The 23,831-nt window shown below is 38.6% G+C and overlaps 1 protein-coding gene across 5 annotated transcripts in view; it reads right to left on the bottom strand.

The window, feature by feature from the left end:
* The window catches only part of GALK2 (galactokinase 2), a 49,752-nt gene that overhangs the window by 3,804 nt on the left and 22,117 nt on the right, over positions 1-23,831 (bottom strand). For all 5 annotated transcript variants that reach the window (XM_074917127.1, XM_074917126.1, XM_074917122.1 and 2 more), the window contains 4 exons: positions 20,054-20,152; positions 17,207-17,359; positions 12,078-12,288; positions 3,298-3,499 (listed from right to left, as the gene is read on the bottom strand). In XM_074917127.1, coding sequence (XP_074773228.1) covers positions 3,298-3,499; positions 12,078-12,288; positions 17,207-17,359; positions 20,054-20,152 — 665 coding nt within the window. The remainder of the gene's footprint in view (positions 1-3,297; positions 3,500-12,077; positions 12,289-17,206; positions 17,360-20,053; positions 20,153-23,831) is intronic.

The raw sequence follows: 23,831 nt of genomic DNA, 5'->3' as shown, positions 1-23,831 counted from the left end.
AAAACAGAAAACATCTGGATATGCAGATTATTCTTCACAGTTTAAACCTTGTAAGGAGAGAGCAGCAGTAGACTCGGGCAATTCTGTGGAATGTATTTTTGGAAAGGCTTTTTAAAGTTACAGGGCAGCTGTATATCATTGTATGTAAAGAATGTAATTTATGTAGTTCCTGGCCATTTCTATAATCACATCAGCCAAGTTTTCCTAGAGTGACTAGTGATTTTATGTCCCCTAGTTTTTTAATGTACAACTTGAGGAAAGTTAAAGACTTTTTTTCCAATAGTTTCCAAAAATTAGATGCTGGCTTAAGCTGCATTCATCTAGAACAGCTTTAGAAATCTAACCACAGATTCAGAAAACCTTTAAAGAATATCAAACTTCTAAAGAAGAAAGATACATTTCTTAGGAAATACTCTTGATGGGACAAGACTGTAAAGAATAATAAATAATTTACTTCCTTCGGTGTGATGAATGTAATAAAGAAACCCCAGATTAAATAATTTAAATGTACCAATTAGAAATTGTTTCACACGAATGACGCTCCACTGTGGTGCTTAGCTATGCTCATCATATTAGCTGTGGGCTCTTCTGCTGGTAAGTTAGAAATCTGATGTGACATGGGCACACACATTACTCTTTGCTGTTTATATTTTGGTCCCTGGAACTGAAATGCTCTGATTAATTTAATTTAGTAAAATCCTAACGGCATCCTCCTTTCCTTTGGGTTCTGTGGCTGTGTCCATGCTACTGCCTGCAAGTTAGTGTCACGATACCCAAGCTAGCTCAGACAACAGCAGCTGTCTAGTCGTGAAAGCACAGGGCTCAGCATAAATGAGAAACAGAGAATTTCCATCCCCACGCTGAGCTTCATGCTCCAACAGACTGTCGCTAGCATCCATGCTAGGTTATTTAAATGTAGGACAGATAACTCCATGATGTAGTGCAGATCTTACCAGTTTATACCTACTTGTTTTCCCCTACTTGAAACAGGATAGTTTTCTCCCCACGTTTCTAACAGGCCCTGTCAGTGTGACTCAAGCTGGATCCCCTGAGTGAAGACACTTAAAACGGCTAGTCACCTTTGCCAGTTGTCATCAGATGCCATTGACATCAACACTACATAGTTAATATACCTAAAAATAATGCAGATGTTTTAAGGCTTTTCCTCTGTCAGTGCTGTCACAGAACAGGCAGTGCTGACACTGAATCAAGACTTTGTAGCCTAGGATTTTTGATAATTCAGTAGAGCGTATTTTCTGTCTTCAGCTAACTCTGGAGACAGTTCTCCCTTCTCACACACAGATCAGCAATTCCCTCTGAGTAGCTGGGATAACCATGGAGGAATTGCCCTGCTGAGTGACTGTCGTAGCTTATTCTATTATGTGATCATTATGTGATACAATAAACTGAACATGGCCTGTGAGTTATGTACTGGATTGAATCCCAAGAGAAGAAACAAAAATTGTATTGCTAAATTACTGTCAGCCTGTCCAATGGCTATCATGGCTTCTTTGTTTTTTATCACAAAACAGCATGTATATCCCATATGCAAAATAATCTGTGAACGTCCAGAAGTCTTCGGTTCAGTTTTTAAGTTTTGTAGTTAACTGGCTCAGAGGCCATTCCATCTTGTCTGCAAAAGAAATCAGACTAACCTAAATAATCATCTGTATCATTCTCTATCAATTTACAAACCTGGTAAATGGGTATTACAACTTACAAAATCTGCGTAAGTACAGAAGTCAGAAAGCATATGGCAAATTGCATGTTTATAAAATTTATATTTTCATTACAAGCCAGACTAACTTTTTTTTTTTTTTAAAAAAAAGGCAGTTGCAAAATATTTTTGTAGCTTTCATTTTTAGGTGATAAGGTATTCTTTTTTTTTTTTTAGCTTCAAGTTGAAACAGTTTCTGTTTTCTTTAAGACTGAAAGATATATAGAAAGAATGGGATACTTCTATAGAGTATTTGCTTCTAAAAGATAGTGAAATGACATTTCATGGCTTAGGGCAGAGCTTCCCAAACCAAGCACACCCTTCTCCAAGGAGAAGCAGGGACCATAACAGATGAGCAGAAATATGAAGGTGGCATCCTGAGGAGCAATGATGGAGTGAATGGGGGAGGCAGCTGGGAGAAGGTGGCTGGGGCAGAGGCAGGGATGGAGTATGGGCAAGTGTTTATTCCCCCAAGCCACTGTTTAAACGATCACCAACCACTGAATTCCCTCTATAGGCACTGAATTTAGATCAAAGTTAGCATAAGATGTCTGTCCCACGGTTAAATGTACCAGAAAAGTGGAAATAAAGAGGGCCTGAAATGTGCACATCCTTTCATGCCGGTCCTGTGATATGGACAAAATACTATGTCGAATGTGGATAATAAGTATTTGTTTTTATTTTCTGTGTTAGCATATGGTTATACCAGATCTCATCATCCACTGTAGCAGAGTAATGAAAATAACAGCTTGACCTGTGACTTCCAGCTCACTTCAAGCCATTTCTCCAACTTGGTTTATTCTGGCTAGAGGATATGAAACTGGGGAAGAATTAAGGGAGAAGGGACAAAATGACACTGGGGCAATCTGTTTTGTAGCTGTGAGCGCTGGTTTTATCGTGGCCAAACTGAGTGAGGGAACCCAGCTAAAAGAATGAGGCTGGGGTGGCAATGGATGCTAAATAATGTGGGGTAAGCTCAGACACACAGTGCAGAGAGAAGCAGAGTGCTAACCACTATAACAGTTAACACACTCATCTTTTAAATGGGAAATGCCATCCAACCTATCTGATACCCTAGACAACATATTTTTTGAATTGAAAAAAAATGCAATAGAATTTCACAATATACCATCATGATTCCAAGGCAACCTAAGAATGCAGAATAGCTTGCCTATGCCCTGGAATTCCCATGGCAACAGTTCTGAAATGGTTAAGAAATACACAAAAAGTAACAGAATTCAAATAGAACAACTAAGATGATGTTTTAAGAAAAACAGCTATGACTTCTACAACTTAAAAAAAGAATAGCCAACAGTCTAACGTAACACTTGTGACGATGAGTCAGTACAAAAGCAAAGTCTGTAATAAAGCCATAAACTGCAGCTTTCATCTGAAAGTATTACACAGATGTCAGTAGGGAAACAATTGACCATGTAATGTCCCTGCAGGAGATTAATTTTGTAATAAGAGACAAGAATACTTTCATTTTAAAATTGCAATAGCCAACGATGTCATATTTTCTCATCAATTCAAACAATATTCTCAACAGGCGATTACTCTTCTTTGTGGTCAAAACTTACAGGCAGATGTCTACCAGCCGATCCAGTTCAGGACAGCTGCATTCATACATTTCCCTGCAGCTGATATAGCTCTGGTTCATTAATTCTCCCAGCAGCTGGATTGCATTGGCAGGTGCTTCATTGCATATCTTCTTAAATTCCAGCACTCTGGCAGCTTCGCTATACACATGCGTTGCACGCTGGTATAACTTAAAGGTGGAAACTAAACAAAATGGAAATATTAGGTACTAGTTATCCGTTAATATTCACTACAAAAGGAACATACAAAACCACGGTAGAATTATATTTTTTTAGTCATTTGTATTTTCTGTTAGAACTCTATAGGCTAAAAGTCTTCTACAAAAGCTCACCTACATCTTCTTTAAAAGCCCTAATAAAACAGCATTTAGAGTTCATCAAAAGACAATGTACTTATTTTTTTCATGTTGATAACTTCATGCACATGCTCTGGTTATTTGCTGTGCCACTGAACAGACCCAGTCTCTCTCCTTCTACTTTGCAGAAGCAAACCACAGATCGAATGTTAGCAGTGACATGCATCAGGGCATTAATCTAAAGCTTTCACATTTTCAAATACAAACAAAACTGAGTCATGAGAGCACCAGGAAGGTGCCCTGTGCCCTGCAGGCAGCCGTCAGCCAGCACCTGCTTGTATGTCACTGCTCCAGGCCAAATCTGCATCAGCTGTGTGGATGGAACTTTTCTTGAAAAAAACAACCACCAAACCACAAAAAACCTTTTCTTTTTTTTTTAAGACTGAGATTAACAAAAATGCTAGTATCCATATTGCCTTGTGCATAGGTAAAGAAGTACTCTTCAATATTTTCACCATGATGCAGGCTCACCCTGACTACAAATACTAGATTAAAGGTAGAGTGAAGAGCACAGGTGCTTTGTTTGGTCTTCAGGGTTTATTTTTGGTGTGTGTTACCAGCCGGAGTGTTAGTGCTGCCCGTGTGGATGTGAAGAGGTATCCAGCCCAGATAGGTACTGCTTAGTACTGACCTACTACGACCAAGGGCTAGTGCAAGGATTTGCCTGAAATGTTTCTATTGTGCCATGAAAAAGCAGTTCCTCTGGGAAGGCAGGGGGGTGTGCCCAAACGGGCATGGCCGTTGGGGCAGAAACCTCCACCAAGCCTGAACAGTGGGGCATAAAAAGAAAGGAGGGGATGGCTGGGGTTAAAGGCTCCTCAAGCTACTACTATTTACAGGAGGGTTTGGTTTGCAACTAATATCCAAGAATTGATCTGCCTTTCCCAAGCTATTGTAGTTCATTGTTTTACTCTCCCAGTATAGTTCTGTTTGCTTTAATATCGTGGCTGCTATTGAGGAAGTACTGTTTACCAGAAGCATATGTGACAAATTAAATTATTATTACATTGGTTTACTTGAGCTGTTTGGGTAGTAAACGTTAGATAAATGGACTTTATTCTTTATGTGAACACCTTCTGCAGTATATTTCCTTATTTCATCGCAACTCAAGCACGCCCTTGTTAGAACACCGCAGAACATCCTCATTTTCTTTCTACATGTAAATTCTCCTTCAGAGCAAAGTCTCTCTCCTTATTTCAGCTTCTGTCTCTCTTGCTTTCTAAATGATGAAACACTCAAATAGAGGTAAAAGGAGAAGGGAGACAAGCCGTGTATTCAAAACAGAACTCACTATCTGACCCCGACACGTGGAGTTCCTATGTGGCTGTTCTGTGGAGACAGCCCAGTTCTGGAACCACTTCTGATGATTTCAGCAGTCTACATTTGCAAGTATATGCAGAAATCTTCCTTGAAAGACTGGAAATAAAATTGTGTCCAGTATGAAGTCTCTCATATACTCCAGATTGCAATCCTTACAGATGAAAGCTTCATCAGCACCTGTATAATCCTTCTTTATTTCTCCAGAGTAAGTGTAAATCACAACTGTAAATGCTGAAAATACAGTGCTGAGAGACACACAAGTAGTCTAAAATGATAGAGAAACATTGAACATAGCAGTGTTCTGCTACTGGTGATGTTGCTTCTGGTGATATTTATTTTGTAATTCAATACAGCCTGCTACTGAGAAATCCTGTGTTGCTGTCTTTTGAACTGGCCTTCTGAATGCCTTTCAAACTAGGACAGAAATGAGAAAATTGAGTGCCCCCCCCCCGAAACATCATCTTGAGAGTATCACACAGGAAGAGCATATTTTGGTTTCCTATTTAGAGGTGTGTTTTACCCCACTGGATTTTGTTGCTGCTGGAGTTACTTGCGCTGTGTTTTGCAGAGCGATGCCTCAGTATTTTTAAATGGTGAGGAAAGGCAGCTTGGCCTATTTTAAAGGATGGTTTCTCTTTAAATACTCTTTTCTTATAAGCTATTGTTTTAGAGCAAGGAGATTTCTAAATGTGCATTCGTTTAGGGAATATCTAAAGTTGCGTGAGAGATTGCCATAGCTCACACTCTCTTGTAAATCACCATTGAACAGTAGTAACCCAAAGAATGAACTGAAAACATGTCTGGTTTCAATTGTAAGGCAACAGACTTGCCAAAGGCTGTGATTGATTCGGAGACCACCCTTTGGTAGAGCAATGCTCTACTGGCCAGATTACCTTAAAAATCTCCGGGGTTGTGTTGTGCTCGTCATGTTAGGAATTGGCAACCCGAATGGGCGCTCCAGCTGCTGGCTGCCAGCCAGAGGATCTGAGCTCTGTCCTTGACAGCATTCGCTCCCCAGAGAGCCCCTCTCTGTAGGGGAGAACTTGCTACCTTGACACTGGATTTCTCTCGATGCAAAAGCAATCCTCTCGGGCAGTTCTTAAGTGAGAAACAGTGGCTATATGTTATTTTCGGACTCCTCAGTGGACGTTTCCTGAATTAGTATCGGTTGTTATCATTTTGTTAGCTATTGGCTGGTTATAGGCAACAACTTTATTTCAGAAAATGATGTTTGTCTTTACAAAATTTCTTTTATAGTTTGTTTTTCCTCTCTGGCAGTGCACTGTTCAGGTAAAATTATCTTCAGGACAGCAAACACCTCTGTACTCTGTAAGCCCTATTCTAAAATAATGAAATGATTCACATATTTTCAGCTTTCAACACCAAATGCCTCTGACACAAGAGAAACCCTCTTGTATCTCTTCTGTTTGGATGGGTAGTCCAACTAACCATCTCCATAGAATAAAAGACAGCAAAGCACATATGGTATTTCAAAAAATTACATCTATATTGGAATGTCCTTGCTACATCACAGCCTGTATATTAGCTCCACATAAATAAAATCTGAATTAACAGGACATGCCAAAGAGCTATGGAGGCTGTGGTTTTAGAAGAGTACAGAAACTGATCAAAATCTGCATGCTTCATGCGACCACATTTTTTACAATTAAAAAGGGATGATTTCCCAAGCCATACTGTGTCACGGTTAAAAGGAACAAAACCAAAGTGCACACAACCTTCCAGTGTTGCAGAGGACTGGGTTATATGGTCTCAGCCTCTGTGGTGCTCAAAGGAGAGAAAAAAAAAAAAAAAAAAAGTAGGGTTTAGGGAACTAATGCCAGACTCTTAAAAGCATGTGTATCCTTAAATCTATTATAGTGTACGGAAATAAGGTATTTAATCTGACTGAAAATGTAAATATACTTTCCTAATCCAAAAGACTATAAAGGCCTGGTTTCTCCCACTTAAATTTATTTCCAGATTAGGGGTACAGGGACCCTCAGCTCCATCTTCTGTCAGCAAAAATAACAGGTTAGGGAAGGGTTTATCCCACCCGAGAGCTGGATTGCACTGTGGTACCCATTTCTCTGATGATTAGAGAGGAATTTAAAACCTCTGGTGCAATGAAATTATCTGGCTGCCACGCTGATGTAATTGTCTAGGCCATGTCTAAAGTAATGTTTCTTTCATAAGGGGATCTGTGCAATATCCAGTTCAGGTGCTCTGCTTGTTTAAAATGACATAGCACCATTCAGACTGATATATCATCTGAGGATCTGGTCTCTGACCAGAATCACGCTCTCAAAAACTGTTCTTTGAAAATCACTACACATTTCCTCGCTGCCACATTCTGCATTGCTCACTGCCATGCAGAAATGAACTGTTTGATTTTAGACCGAGACACACTCACACAATCAGAATCTCAGGGTCTCTTTTGCCTCTTTCTGAAAAGACATTATGGAGATTGTGATTTATTCTGTCCGGTATCAGCTGCAGTTTCTTGTGGACTCAAGTGAGGGTGAATGATACTTTTTATGGATTGAAACAGATACAGAGCATAAGAAACTAAACCTGAAAAGTCAGAATGAGATCAAAGAAAACTTTAAGAAGGACAAGGAATCCTATACCCATTTTGTCACTAAGTTTTTAACACATTCCACCTGTATTCAGCCTGTTACTGGAGCAGCTAATTCACCTTCCAGGTCACAGCCTCACTAACTGTGTTTCTGAAGTTTCAAAGAGGACACAGTGAATCTTCTACCAGGAATCTCCTCTGCTGTTAACTGCTTTGTATTACCAGTCCTTATCTATTTTTCAGAAAATGTCAGCAACTCTTGCTGACCCTTTGTGAGTTCTCTGCACCCCAGCTTTGCTCCCCTGCAGGGGGTTTCTGTAATGTCATCCACGAACAGGTAGCTTCAGTGCACTTACAGACCACCAAATGCCCTTGACAGAAATGGTGACGTTTTCCAGTGCACTAATAGCTCGCACTGCAGCAAGAACCTTCCAATTTGTTAAGACACAGCAGACTAACATTAATGAAAGTTTGTCCAAAATCCATATAAAATCTCTTAAAAACAAACAAAAATCCTGGGCTATTAGTCCCAAATAACTGTGGGGTAATTAAATATAACAGAAAAGGTTGCTGTGGGTTTTCTCCTGTATGGTTATATTTTTAATTTTAGCTTTACAAAAATTGTACAAACCTGTCCACTCCATTTACAGGGATTTTTTTCTTTATAATTAAACATTGTGGCTTCTCAGCAACTCATATTATGTGCTACAACTTCAACTTCAGCAGATTCCTTTCTTTAGAGGCTTCCTGTACAATTCTATCTGACCTTTAGCTAGAGACCAACCTCTTCAGGCTATATATTTTTTTTCTAGTTGCTTTGGCAGCTTCTTAAGATATGTTTCACTGTAGATTAATGAGCTACACATGGCTGATGAGACTGTTAGAAATTTACAACAGGAAAAACTCACCGATGCAAAATCATGTAGGGGACAGTTTCTACCACCATTACTCATGTGGAATAGTACCCTTCTCTGTTAGGCATCCTGCTGATTGAACATGATGAGGGTGAAGGTTTCTGGCTCATAATGTATATAAGAAAATGCTGCCAGATGGCTTTAATTTGAGCCAGATTGTGAACCCCCTACTCGAAGTGGGGAACAGTTACTCTACTGGGACTGCTCAAGTAACTGTTTGCAATCTGGCTTTCTGAAAATAAACCAGGGGACGAGTCATTGCTGGATTCAGTGACCCATTTAGCAGACACCTGCTTAGAGATTATGATAACTACTGGTTTGAAGTGATTTCTCCTCCAGAGGAATGCTAGCTTAACAAGGCTTTTGCAACTAACCCAGACCATTCAGTGCCTAACCCGTGGCACACCCCGAAGGCCTGCATCCTCCAGGTAGCTGTTTGGGATCTGCCTGGAGCAGCCCCCTCTCTGGGGTTCATCCCAAGTAAACCATCTTTTTGTGGAAGAGGATGGTATATTCCCAAATTTCTCCCATGACACGGATCAGGCTGAAGCTGGAGTAGGCACATGGACCCTCAGGCTGGGAAGTTCTCTTAGGTCTACCAGTTTGGAGGTAACTTCTGTTCATGCAAGACAGAGAGCCCTACTAGTGCACACAACAAAGCTTTACGTGTCCCAGAGCAGCCTGACAGAACATCTGAAGGTCCACCTTCACATACACTCGTCTGTGCAAATCAGGTTGAAGCTGTCCTCGCACTGAGATCACCATTAATACAAATGACTTGGCAGTGGGAATGAAAGGCTATTCAAGCACCACTCGTTGAAGCTACAAGCACAGATTTAGAATTCTCTTTCCAGGGGAAAAATAGGAGGGCAGTTAAACAGCCAGAACCACACAGCAAATGGCTGCCTGCTCCTCCCGTGGTGATTTCATTCCCAGGTTTAAATGTCAAAATTAGATTACAATTTTATACATGAAAAGGAAAAATGGGTTTAAAAATACCTCATTTAAGAAGGAAAAAAAACATTTCATGGTTAAAGGAATACACTGTTTTACAGGAAAATATCCTTTTGTGGTGAAGCTTATAAATACCTAATGTCCCACAATCACCACACACTAAATGTTCTGTGAAGCACTGAAGTCCAAGCCAAAATTATGGCGTAGTGCACCTTAGAAAGTAATAAATATTATTTTTCTAGAGATGTTCAGAAGCCACAAGTGCAATCCATGTGTAAACATTTGCAAGGGAGATTTAAACTCAGGATTTTGAGTTGGCCAAAGAACAACTGCAAGAAGTTTAGAGAGGCTTTATGCACCATCTGTACTCATCCAAACCTGGGGAACCAGTGGGCTGTACAGTGGGGAAGAGCAGAAATCCTTGAGTACCTGCCTATAAAAGAGATGCAAAGTTGCTGTGTGCTCACTGGAGAAGTAGAGGAGGAGAAGCTAGACTTAAGGCTAAAATAATATTTACACAGCACTTTCAGATCCTTAAACATGGGATACAGTGCCAGCACAAAACATTATTTGTAACTATCACTTGGCTTTGAATAATACCAGAAATTAAAACTACTGCCAGTTTATATTCAGCCACAGAGAAAAGTCAGAATCCAGTAAATTATCTAAATAGTAATTCTCATGCAAATAATTTACCTTTAACATTAGAATATTTTATCAGGTAAGTTTATAAAATGTGTACAAAGGAAGAAAGATACTCTAAATGTTAAGGTTCGTTCTTCATGTTGAACAAAGAAGTTCAACAACGTTCTGAAATTCTCTGCAGAGGTTACTTATTTGTTGGTATGTTTTCTCTCGGATGAAGAAACCAGCCATTGTCATTAAAATATAGTGGGAAAGTAGAGGGGAAATAAGAAAAATATTTTTGTCCAACAGCCTCTGGTTTTCCAAAGCCAACATAAAATGTAATTTGTTTAGTGTGTAACAAAAACAAACAGTGGATTTAGATTCCTTCTTTCTGTGTCTGTCTTGTTTCTTCTTTGCATATAGTTTTACAGAAATCTGTTATTTAATTTTATATTGTACGTGCAAAGAGGCTTTCAGCATAACCCATTTTAATTGGCCTTATCAAATGAAATCATAGTCATGCAAGTTTGAGAGATTCTGTTCAGCAAACATCTGCAAATGCTATTCAGAGCCGTGGTATAAAATTTCCTTTGAGTTTCTTCTATAGCTTTTATGTTTAAATTTTTTATCCAGACTTTGATTTTTGAAAAAAATCAAAATAACCTGTATAAACAATTCAATTCTAGAGAGCTGTAGAATTTTGTTTTATAAACCAGGTATGAGGAGTATAAACATGTGTAAGTTAATAGTCTTGTATTGCTTCATGAAGTGTAGGGTAAGGGGATAGCAAAAAAAGATTTACAATCTTGTAATTTTCCATGAAAATGTTGCAGAGTGCAGGTACATGGTTCAGTATATTCCTCGTGTACATAGAGCACAGAGTTACCATAACTCTTTCTATGGAGGTAAAGAGCTGGATTATGGTATCATATTCCATTCTGGTACCCTCTACGGTGTAATTAGACAATAAGATAGTTTCATATTCTCTGATACCACTGGGCTGCAAAACAGGTTATAGAATCAGGACCTGATCCTTGGTCAATGTCTAAAGTTTACAACCATTCTAGACATACAGTTTATTTAAATATAAGCATCAGGATAGATAGATATGTTACTGATTTATACACATCAAATATATATGTCCCTGAAAACAGTCTTGGGAAGGACTGGCAAGGGTGTAATTCAGCTATGAAACAGCAGAGGTATTAAGGCTACAGAATAGAAACTAGGAGATAAGGTTTATTTTAAGTTCTCAAAGAAGGATTCTGTTCTCAATTGGAAACCTGTTATGAATGCAAACAAATTATTTCATAAATGCTCTATTATTCAGCATTACTAGCAACCCTACTGTATGCATCCGAGAGCCATTCCATGTGTGCCAGTGCTCACGACTGCACGGTATAAGCAATAATACATGAGAGATACTTTAAATAGTAAATTGTTCACCTCCACCAACATTTTCCTAAAAAAAACCCCAACCTGATAATGACAGAAACTTCTTTCTCATGAGAGACCTAGACGACTTGCTGCCCAGTACATGTTTTAATGAAGTGATCATGTATTTATCAATTAAAAAACAGAAATACAAGCCCTCTGTGCTGGTGTTTAACACCAGCTAAGGGAGAGCAAACAGGATTCACTTTAATGATGTTGTAACCATCCAAAATGTTTGGTTTTGTTAGAGCTATTGCCTAAAAAGGAAGCCTAGTTTAGTCTTTTCCCTTGAATAAAACCTGGGTTATTTGGAGTTGACTCTCAAACAGCACAGGCTAATCTAAAACAGTAAGTGATCTGCTGCTTCTACCATTTTAGAAACAGTTTGATCAAAATCAAAGTTTTGCTCTATTTTAAGTTAAAAGTTAGAATGAAAATCATGATATCCCTTCTCTCACTTGTCACCCAAGGTTACGGAGAAGTATTCTGGCAAGAATTCCACTTGCACTACTTATTAATACATAAACTTTTTATATAATACAAACATTGTACACTAAACCCCACCATTTCATATATGCTTACCATCTTGCGTGTTTTGACTAAGGATCTGCGAGCGGAGCTCCTCCAGGCTAATTCCCAGGCATTTACAAATTTCCTCTGTGCTGTAAGGCTCAGGATGTAATACCTCCTTGACAATGGTCAGCATTTCCTCTAGGCTAACTCCTAGCTTGGTTTGCACATCATGGAGTCTCACCATTTTTTTCCAGTCCAAGCCTTTTGACTTTGAGAGAAGCTAAAATGAAAAAAAAAAAAAAAAAAAATTGTGCCTTCCTGTTTAAAACTATTTAATTGTCCATAAGCACCTTTAAGACCTCTTTGCTCTTTTCACTTCTTAACTGGGAACCATCAGAAGCTATTTTCTATCAGCAGGCAGCAGATAATAATTATATTTATTTATAAAAGGTCTGTGAATGACAGATACTCTCCCCTCAAATCAGATTGGATGTTGTTTCTTCAAGCCCTTATTAACCTTTTACAATCACATTCAGACAATTGCATATACAAATGCTATGATATTGTAACATTAGAAGTCACTTCAAAGTCTGTTTCTGTACTGTTACAATTTGCTCTAACATTTAAAACTCAGTTTGACCCTTCCAATAAGCTCCTGGAGTTTTCTGATGAACATTTGAGGTTGTCATTAAAACCCTTTCTCATAATAGTCTTAAAAATATGAAAGTGGGCATGAGATTTGTGTGGGAGAATTAACCGTAACCTTTCTCAATCTCTAGAGTTTAAAGTAAATTGTAAGTACATGCTTTTAACATCCAATTTAAAGGAAGTTTTGAGCCTTACAGGAAGGTTACGATGTGTTAGTCAGAATCTGAACCATTCCTACATGATTGCTATGATGCTAATTAGCTATAGACGTATCTGTTTTTCCCATTCCAGACAACTATGTCATTCTTTGTTTATCTTTGTGATGTTTTGGCAACTGACAGTAGTTACTTCAACACATCAGAATGCTAAAAGGAAATATGTCAAAGAGGCTTTTCTCTGCAAGGTTGCTACATGTCTTGATGCTCTCATGTGCCTAATGAAAATGGTTGAGTAAAGCATATTTCCTCATAAGGTGGAATATTTTTATGTGATGCATTATAGAATAATATTAAGCAGTCCTTGTGGGATCCTACCGACATACCATTTTTAATTTCAACAGATGACTACAGAGTAAAACACAAATTAGCAGGTACATGCCAATGTCAGTTTATGGTGTTCATAAGCACATGAAATACCTCCAGTTCTGCACCATTTAAATTGAGATAGAAGCCTGCAAGATGCCAGATCAGGCTGTATGTTTGCAGAGAGTTTAAACCAGTGCAGCAAGACCAGAGAATTAAGTCCTTTCCCTGTTCACATCAGCATTAAAACCTCTCAACAGGGTCAAGATTTCAACCACTGTGTTTTGTTATTCTTTTCAATAAACACTGGTTTTGAGTGAGATTGGTTTGAAATCATTTCTCAATTCAGCAAAGCCATTTAACTTCCTGGGTTAAAAAAAATCAAGAGATTTGTATAGATGTGTGAAAAGTATTTGTTTCTCTTTGCTTTGTGCAAAGTTACAGCATGAAATTTAAGCTGAAGATCTCCTGCCCAATATCTGCTATAGATCTCATCCTCCTGCTTTCCTCCAACAGTGCTTTTGCAGGGGCTCTTGCAGTTTTGCTTTAGTACAGTATATAAAAATTAACTACTTTTGGTGCCATCTAGTGACTTGCTAAGATTTATGTGAGCCTTAGTAGAGCAGAACAAACAAAATCTAATCAAAATCCTAATCATATGACTGTCGCCATCTAAAACACAGTTTTGTATGTTCAGTGGTAGAGAAAGAAGCAGCACTGTCTAGTGGCTAATAAAGAAATAAGGGTGAGAAAATTTCTCGTAAAAGACTGATTAAATCCTTTCTGGCCTGCTTTTCAAAGGCTCTGAGTACCTAGAACTCCACAGCCTTTATCTAATTGTGGTTTAGCTTATTGATAAGTTACAATAACAATTATTGCTTCGTTTCTTTTACTTAAATACTCAGTATCTCTTATGTTGGTGCATGTTTGTGACATGTTCTTGAATCTGCTTCAAGGTGCTAAATGGGTGGAAATGTTTCTCCTCATACAGTAATCCTAACGTTTAGCATCCCCTAGACTTTATTACCAGAAGTTAAACAGAACTAAGAATTTACCAAAAGAAATGTTCTATAAGACAACAAAAAATTTTCTACTCCCTTTTTAAATAAATAATCCCCTGTAGAAATATGTCGTGTGTATTGTCACATCTGTTCCCGTTTCTAGATGCTTTATTTTAGATGAGCTAACTACACTGGGGTTTTACAGGTCAAATGTTCCAAATGCAAACTGACCCCACCAGACCAGCAGGCAGGGCTTTGTTGGAAAGGTCTATACTGCTTATAGCAAAGTTTCAATTCTAACAGCACGGGGAAAAACGTTATGGGCAAACAGAAAGGGTTTTTGAAAACAGTCTAGCCACAGCAACTCGAATTGTAATGGACACAGAACAGAAATGGGAAAAAACCCATCTAATGTACAAAAGTAATCCCAATACTGATCCCACAGTTGGATATTTTCTTGATGACCTCTGACTAGATGGATTAAAGATGTAGACATCATGCAGCTGGCTCTTAACTGCCAGGATATAGCATCTGTATGGCTTTATTGTCCTTTATTGTTCAACACAGGCACTCTGGAGAACTGAAAGTAACTGAGAGGAAAACATACTTAGTAAATGATGGGACAAATATAAATAAAAGAAAGTCTGACTAGGAGCAAGTACAGGAATACTTAGCCTTTACATAGCAATGTCACTTTCTTACACTTTACATTTTTATAATGTCATCTGAGCATCTTTCAACATTTAACAAACATTAGTTAACTCTATGGCATTCCAGTTGCAGACATTCTTGGCACTACTCTAGGGCTGACAGTGAGGCGAACCACACACGGTGAAGCAGGGGAGAGCCCAGCATTCACTGATGTGCACATTCATCCTGCAGCACCTACTGTGATTTTTCTGAAGTATGAAGTACAAGTCAATTTCCTTTGGAATTGCCAGCGTTCTGCAGAACAGAAGAGTCTTTAATCATATAATAGAGTACAGGAAAGCAATCACAGGCTACAGCAAGAATATAGAAAGAAAAAAAATAACAAGCAAAAGATTGACTGTTCAGAAGGGAAGGGAAAGGAACAGAACCTGTGAAAGATAATTTTGTGAGGATGATCAGGAGCTCACTTGCTGTAGGACAGACTGACATCAAACTGTTCTACACTGATGCCAGCACAGGTACGTTGTGGAGCTTTCTGCAAACAGAACGAAATCTAGAGTGACCTAAAGCAGAAGGGGGGGAAAAAAGCCTATCCTAAGGCATTTACCAACAAGAATTTATTTTAAAGCATTATTGCAAGGCCCAGCATGTTATTTCATAGTTCCATTAGCTTAATGATGCTTAAAAGACTTCCCTGCTTCCACTTACATACCTGCCCTCCTTCACCCCACTGTGACCTGTTCCTAAAGACAGTCTTTTCCTGGCTCAACGTATTTTTATAGTGTGCAGCTTTCCATCTGGGTAGCATATGTTTAAAAATAGACAGGTGTGTGTTGTTAGACTCCTTAAAATCAAGCATCTGCTAAAGGTGCCTTTTTAGAGATTGCATCATAGCTAACAGGAATGTAAAAAAAGAATTTTTTCTTACCACCTTTTCATTTTACTGCACAGGACCAATTTAGAAAACTGTGATTCAATTCAGAAAATCTAGTATATGGAACAATACTTCAAAAGGTCTTACAACTTAACATACCCGTTGTAGTTTGCCTTTTAGAACAGATCATCTGTGAAGGCTCTCTTGTTTCTTATGCAAAAACAATTTCCAAAAGAAGCTCTTCCTAAAATACATCCTTAGTCAATTAACTATCCTGAATTGGAGGTTTATCACTTATACCAGAACCAACACACAGACGGGTCCTTATCTTGATTTACTCAGTGGCATAAGCATCTTTATAACTGCAGTGACAACAGCTCTAGTTATGGTCATTGGTGCTATTATTTTTACTGTATCTTACATACACCTAAAATGAAGCTCCGTTCTTTATACTTAAGTTTAAAGCCCAATTAAGAAGTCATTTGAAGTTTAGCTTCCCTCCTCGAAAAATATATCTCAACACAGTATTTTATATTCTATTCTTCAGTATTTGATCATCTCTTAAACTTTTTTTTTTTTTTTTTAGCATTAGTTAGGTAATTTTTCACAGAATTATGATGCAGATGTGCAAAGCACTTTCGAGTATTGCTCAGATTTTGGCCAAATATTTTGTGGCAAGTAGTCAGATGCTGAAGTTTTTAAAACTTTAATCTAGAATTTGTGACCCAAATTCTGTTCTTTCGTGTGAAAGCACACTATGTTGGGTATAACTGCAGTGAATTTTTATGCTTACTCCTCGCTTAATCTAATCAAGTAAAAAATCCACTGTATTCCTATAACAAACTCAAATCAAACCTTACATTTACATATTCCTAAATGTATGGTCTTACAAAATCCCATATTAAAGTGGAACTTTGATTTTTTTCATGTTCAAATTCCATACATTTTAGAGATAATCGCAAGCTGTAAACTGGCAGCACAACCTAAATGTTGGGTTTTGATTCAAGCCTGGTTTTAAACTTTACAGTGACATACATGCTGCTATTGAGCATTTCCAATATTACTTCCAGGCCTCCAATAAGTGGCTTTGATGTCCTCTAAATCCTAGAAAATACACATCTATTGCCCTATATACATATAAACATGTGACCACACTGGTTGCTTTCCATTATTTGTCATTATTCAGCTTTAATTAGAAACAGTCTATCTTATTAACTGAGAATACTTTTTGCTGCAAAATAAGACTTATTTCCTTCATCGAAATATAATCCAAAATAAATTGAACTAAATCACATAATCTTCTATATAAGGGCACAGTCCTTGCACTTCCATTAAACTCAGCAGGAGTTGTTTCTGTAGAGATGGAAGTGTCTGGTTCTGGAAAGAAAAATGCTACTTAAAGTAGCACCTAGCCAGGTGTTAAAGACACGGTTGGTCAGAAGTGGAAAAAAGCACATATTTAGATGAAGGTTTCATTAGAGTTTGACATAAACCATACGTTACCTTTGTAGCCAGACGACACTCCATTACCCTAATATTGTAATGAGAAGTTGCTGCTTTATTCATTTCAACACAACTGTTAGCAATAACAAACGCTGCTCCACTTGGAAGTCTAACATCAGTTGCCCTCAGAGGGCTGAACTCTATCAACTTGGCCTATTGAAAGAAAAATGAATGGTTAGTTTTAATTTACTACTAGCTAACAGTGCACTTAGTTCTATAAATCAAATGCAAATTTGCATGTTTTTTCTCTTGAAAATCCAAGGACAGTTAAGGAAAGAAAACTGACATGAAACAGCGAGAAAAGAGGTTTAACCTCATTGGCCAAATTACACATATATTTCAAACCTTTCCCTTGTAGCTGGATTTTAAAATGTTTCCATTAAGTCTTTGGGTTTTTTCAGCATTTCACAGAACCCCACCCAACCTATTTTTCTTCCCTGTTTAAGACAACAGTTTTTCTTTGATCTACAGAAAAGTACCAGGCCTGGCTGAAGCTAATGTGCGTGCCACTAGAAACAAGGGGCTTCGCATTCCCTTCCCCTTCACCAACGTCCATCTCCCCTTTAGTTTTCTGATTTTCCACTAAATCAAGATTAGTTCACTGACGTACAGAATAGTAACAAAATTTTAGGACTGCCTGGATCATGTTGCATACAGACAGAGAAGTGAAATAAAACTATATATAAAAATGTAGTTACTGTCTCCTCCCTTCTGACATAAGAGACTGCCTTGCCTCACAGATGCCTTACACAAGCTGTGTAAGATGTTCCCAACATTTGTGACCTTTTCGTGGAATAAGCTAGGCATCCATTAATTAAATAATTCAGGATGCAATGTAATCAAGAGATTAAATTCACATCTGTTTTTTCATTGGGATAAGTTGTAAATCATGTGCCCTGCTTTGGCTTCTTAGAATAGACTGTAACTCTGCAAGCAGAGACATCTTACTGGTTTTGGCATTGTTCACCCCCAGAGAGTTCCTTGAGCAGCTAGAGTGCTAAATAAACAATGACAAATCTGCTTGTACATTATGTACAGCATGTGTGTTACTCCCTGCCATTGAGATTCTGGACCACGTCACAAAATTACTATCAAGACAGACAAGCTTGCTTACATTTAAATATACCCTTGAAGAACTGCTACATTAGATCAGAATTTACCACTAAGCTGGTCCAGTGTCCTTTTTTCTGACAGTAGCCATAAATGGATATTTAGGGGGAATATAAAAATAGGACATATACAAACCAATCTTTTTTGGGGGTATATTTTTCCAGCTTCCCATAAACAAAGACTACAGCACTTACACTTACACTGGAAGAAACATCAGACTATTACATTTAATAGCCACAACTAGGCTAATACTCTATCAATGTATCCAAGGTGGTCTTTTTTGAACCCTTTTTAAACTTTTGCTTTCCACAATGTATGGTATTTCTCAATTTAACAATTAATGTTTTGGAAAAAAAAACCCAACTTCCTTGTTTGTTTTTAACAAGCTGCTTGCTAATGTCATTGTGTTTCCATTAGTTCTTTGGTCATGAAAAACACTGAATTCTCAATATACCTTCTCTTACCCATTCTCGGGTTTTACAGAGCTTCAAAATATCACCCTCAAAAAGACTTGTTTTCCAAGCTGAAAAGTTTTAAATTATTCAGTCAATATTCACATAAAAAAATAGCTTTGATCAACCTCTGTGTCCTTTACTGTACTTTACTCATTCGAGTATATTTTTTTTGAGATGGGAGACCAGAACTGCATTCAGTTGCAAGTGTACTGAATCAAGGATATTTTCCTGGTTTGTTCACAATTTCCTTTCTACCATTTTCTTTGCCTTTTTGATCACCATCTCTATATATCACAAAAGCCTCCACTTAATCATCTGTGTGTATGCCAGGAAAACATGTTGCTTCCAACATTCATGTAGCTGTGTGTTTACTACTAACAGTTTAAAGTGTGAAGGAAGGGTGTAAAGTAGGTACAGGTGATGGGAAACTGAAAATATTTGTCTCACAATGGAATTAAACATTTGGTGTAATTCTAGGAAATAGCTTATTTTCTGTATAAGCTCATTCAAGACATGGCAGTAAAGAACAAAAGATGTAATACCACAATCACAAGGAAAGTAAAGGTTGTCATGAAACACTACATTAATTTCAATGTAAGTATTTTGACAGGTTTTAGGTTGGAACAGTTGCAGTCCTGTGCACCCTCTGGGACAGTGGAGGAACTCCATTGGAAATTCCACTGCAAGCACTCAGGCATAACTTGTCAGGTCCTGTTTATCATTGCTAGTCCACCTTCTGTCACCACGTTTAAGACAGCTAAATGCCTTCTACATCAGAATCCAGCCACAGAATTGTCTGGAATTAGCAAAACTAGGGAAAAAAAATCTCCATTGTCTTTGTAACTGGACCTGGCAAAACTTCCTAGAACTGTTTGGTTATAAGAAGTTTCAAGAAAGCATTTTTGCAATAATTATCCCATTTGCACTGAATACAAGGCATACCGACCATTCAGATTTCATTATATGGGAAACATTCTAAGTTCAGCACTGAATTAGCCAGTGTGGAACCTGGTGCTCTTCTAGAGTACATCCTTCCCCACATCTTTTCTTTCCTCCTTCTTGCCATTTCTCATTTTCATCATCTTATTCATTCACACTTGTCATGCTTGATTGTACACAAGATTATACATATAATTCCTGTTTCATGTGCATACCAACGGTGTTTATACTGCTTACTAAGGTATTTCGGTTTCTTGTCTTTCTGCTAGATACATAAAAAGATATGTTTTGTTTACATAAATTATTATTACGTTGTTAGTTTAGATTACAAAGATCCACATACAGTTCCTTCTTCTGCCAGAAAAGAGATTGACTGGTCCATTCCTCCACCCTCTGTGCCAATATAACGTTCACTCTTTGTGCAAATTTCTGCAAGTTCCACCTGAAAAAAACATTAACATGTGAACCTTCAGCCAAGGTTAAAGATGATACTTTTATACTGCTTGAGTATGAACTAGTGAGAAAACAAAGGAGATAATGATAGAGCTCCGAAACCATTGTCTGACACCCCAAGTAGTGTAAGTTGGTGTCAACCAGGATGCCACATGGCCTCTTTTTTCTTTTGTTCTGAAGCAAAAAACAATCAGCTATTCAGCCTCCACTGGGCCCACCATAGCCAGGTGCTTTTCAGAGTGTTCTTGTTTAGGTGCCCGACTCCTGTAGCTGTCCTCCTCCCACCTTCCTCATTCACTTCACATCCTTCCATCCCAATAGCCAGTATGTTGATTTTTTAGTTGAATCCATCTGTATATCTATCTTGATAGCTTACAGAAAAATGGCAAGTTGTTACTTTATAGTGTTTTAATGCCCTGACTCCATGATCAGAAATTATGTATTGAATCTAACTCAGAAACCCTTTCTCACTGTAAATACTCTAATCAGTGGTGCTTGTCATTTCTCCTTGAGAGCCTGTACTCTGCTTACATTGTTTATCTGAACTAATTTGTAACTATATGCAATTTGCATTCTTTTGTGACATTTTAGGCATATCTTTGTGCATACTGATACCTGCAGGTCAAAGAATACTATGGGAGGGTGGAATATCACTATCATAACTGTCAAAAATAATAACTTACAGTAAAGCTTTCAGCCATCAGGCCAAGTCAAAACAAAACACAAGAGAAGCCTTGGAGAGTGGTCGAAGAACACAGACTAGTCAAAAAGAAGTCAATCAAAAGGAAAGCATCCACGTCCACCTACTATGACCCCTACCAGTTTGTTTTTCTAAGTACAAGGTAACCACAGGGAAGATGAGAACAGAACTTTAGAAAAGCCACAGTCTGTTTTTCAGTCTGGTGGCAAAGTCAGATTCAGATTCCACGCTAAGGATGCAGCATCACAGGACTGTAACAAGCTAACCAGCAAGGCAGGGACATTAGCCAGCACCCAGCTGTAAAAGGCAGCAGGCCGAGGCAGTAAATCACCGTGCTGAGAGGTATGTGCAGGGTGCCTGCCTCCTTGCTCCTTCAATTTCTGTAAGGCACTACAGACAAAGTTGTAAAATTGGTGCTTAGATCAATGTAATCAGGCTGAACTGTTTGCAAATGCACAACCAACCAATTTACTCAGGTCACAATGCAGATATGGCCAATAAGCCTTAGGCTGATAAGGAGAAGTTATCAAAAGAACATTAACAAAGTTACTCTAAAACTATGCAGACTGGATCTCTTTGAATCAAATACGGTAAATGACCCCTCACAAGAAAAAGACCATTAATGAGAGAACATAGAAGGTATAATCAGCAAAAATACTCTCCTTTCCTACACTGCCTTTCCTTTGTGTATTTTAAAAAGGAGCTGAAATAGAGATAATGCTGCTTTTATTTTTCTTGAGAAGGCACAGGAACATCACACATCTTGGTGTTCTTTCTAACAAAAGGCATCTCACAGTGCCTGACTTTTGCTGAAGGTCAGGTTCGTCAAAATTTGTTTTTCCTCCCTTGTCCCGTGGTCACTCCAAGCAGTCCCATTTCCAGTTTAAACCTCAGATCCCTTCATCCTATCCCTAAAAGTTTAACATCCAGTCACCGTGTGTCCCTGCTCCACTACAAGTTGGAAATAATTCTGAATGAAATGCTCATGAATGTAATGATGCTTTTTGTTCCCATTTAATGCTAAAATACTCCGCAACAGCTCCAGAGAAAAGAACAAACCACCACACACAGTAGATGCTTGCTCCTTTCTGTATGTGAAGGCGTGCCTATTTACAAACATCTGTTGCTGGGATGTGGAAATGCCAGCATGTTCAAGCCTGTTCTGCTGAACCTGCCTTTCGCCTCTCCGAGAACAGAGCAATACCACGTCCCTGATTTTCATAGCCACTGGCAGGAGACATCAGACTGGAGTTCGTGAATATTACTCACTGGCAGCAACAAACTTCTCCACACTGGCTGAGGAGACCACGTCAGCATGCTGGTCATGCACACTTTAACAGGAGTTGTGGCTCCTGAGGTACTCACACTTGGGCACAGCTGCCTTGCACCTGCAATTGCCAGATAAAGCTTTGCAAAGTCAGAAATTAAGCATTTCACCCTTCACTTAGTCTGGCTGCATTTCATCTCCATGTACACATCAGCTACCACTTGACTGCTTAAATCGTTTAGACTTTATGAGCCTGGGCTTATTAAATAAATATCAGGAGAAGTCTTGCAGAGGAGGAATGTTAATAATTAGGACAGTGCCACTCCCCTGTCCCTTTACATGGTCTGGTGAATTGTGCCTCGTTAAGCGTTGGGCCTTGCTTCGTCCCAGCTCACCAGCTGTCCAGCTGCGTATGCTGGGCTAACAGCGCTGTTCGAGCTTGAGCAACTTTTGTTTTGAAACTTAGCAAGGATTGGCAGGACCACCAAGTAGTAACTGGCAAGGGTTGAGAAGAGCCCTCTCCACAAGACAGCCCAAGGCATCCCTGAAACATTATTTGGTTTCTAATTTAAACAGGCCCTTGCTGACACAGGCTGGCCTTCTAATACTAGGATGAGAAGCATGTGAATGGAGAGGAAATGATCATCTGTATAGAAAACAGTTTCTACTTACTATTGAGACAAATGGGCAAATGTTTGCCATTTTGCTAAAACGAGTGAAAGGGCAAAGTTCAGACGAACTGAATTGTAGCATTGGAAACTAATATAAAGACTAAACTGGAGAGCCCTGTATACATGATACTTGGAAAAGGATGATCATATGACTGAAATAGTGATCCGAATGTCAGGAGGTCTGGGCTCAATTTCTAGCTCCACATTAAGATTCTTGTGATTCAGGGAAAGTCCCTTTAATTTCTCATGGCTCCATTTCCTCAGTAAAATGAGGAGTATCTTCCCCCCCTCTTTGTAATTAGTAATTGCTACTTGGGATTCTTAGATGATAATGCTATAAATAAGTCTGACTTCATTACTACAAACTGAAAAAAAAACACGTTTTGCTACACAAGTTCTCTGACTTCAGGCTTCCACAGAAAATATCTCTGAGGAAAAAAATTTGCTAGAACCATGTTACAAAAGGAAATAACTTTTGCCTATCTCAGGCCAATGACTTGTTTCCATTCAACTTGCAGTGATCAGAAGCTCTTTAGGACAGGGACTGTTTGAATCATCTGTTATTTCTATCTCTTTGTAGAGTATGTCTTGCCTGTAAAAATACAGAACTCAGATCCCAGATTTTATTGCACATTTTGGCAACGTATCAAATGTAAGTCTAAACGATACCTACACATGCATCACCTTCTTCTTCCTGGCTGCACTGCAGTTTTTGCAGAGAAATAGAGCATCTTCACACCACATGCAGGGGGACTGCACCCCAGGCTACTCCACAGCATCCCCTGCCAGGCAGGTGGGTCAGAGGGGGCCAGCCAATCCTTGGTAGGGCTCAAACTACAAATGTTATGCATATAAAAGAAATAGTGTTGCCCCTCCTGAGTTCTGCAGGAGCCCTAAACAGGCTTTCTGGTAGAGCTAGGTGAAAGCAGACATTTGTTCTTTGTGAAGCACCATGAGAAATACGCAGAAAGAACAAACCCCATCTGCACATAGACTCCATTTCCATCCCACGTATTCTGATCCGTACAAG

This window comes from Athene noctua, chromosome 13 (assembly GCF_965140245.1).
Source record: "Athene noctua chromosome 13, bAthNoc1.hap1.1, whole genome shotgun sequence".
Classification (NCBI taxonomy): Eukaryota; Metazoa; Chordata; class Aves; order Strigiformes; family Strigidae; genus Athene; species Athene noctua.
Note: the sequence above shows the minus strand (reverse complement) of the source record. Positions and strands in the feature narration are given on the sequence as shown.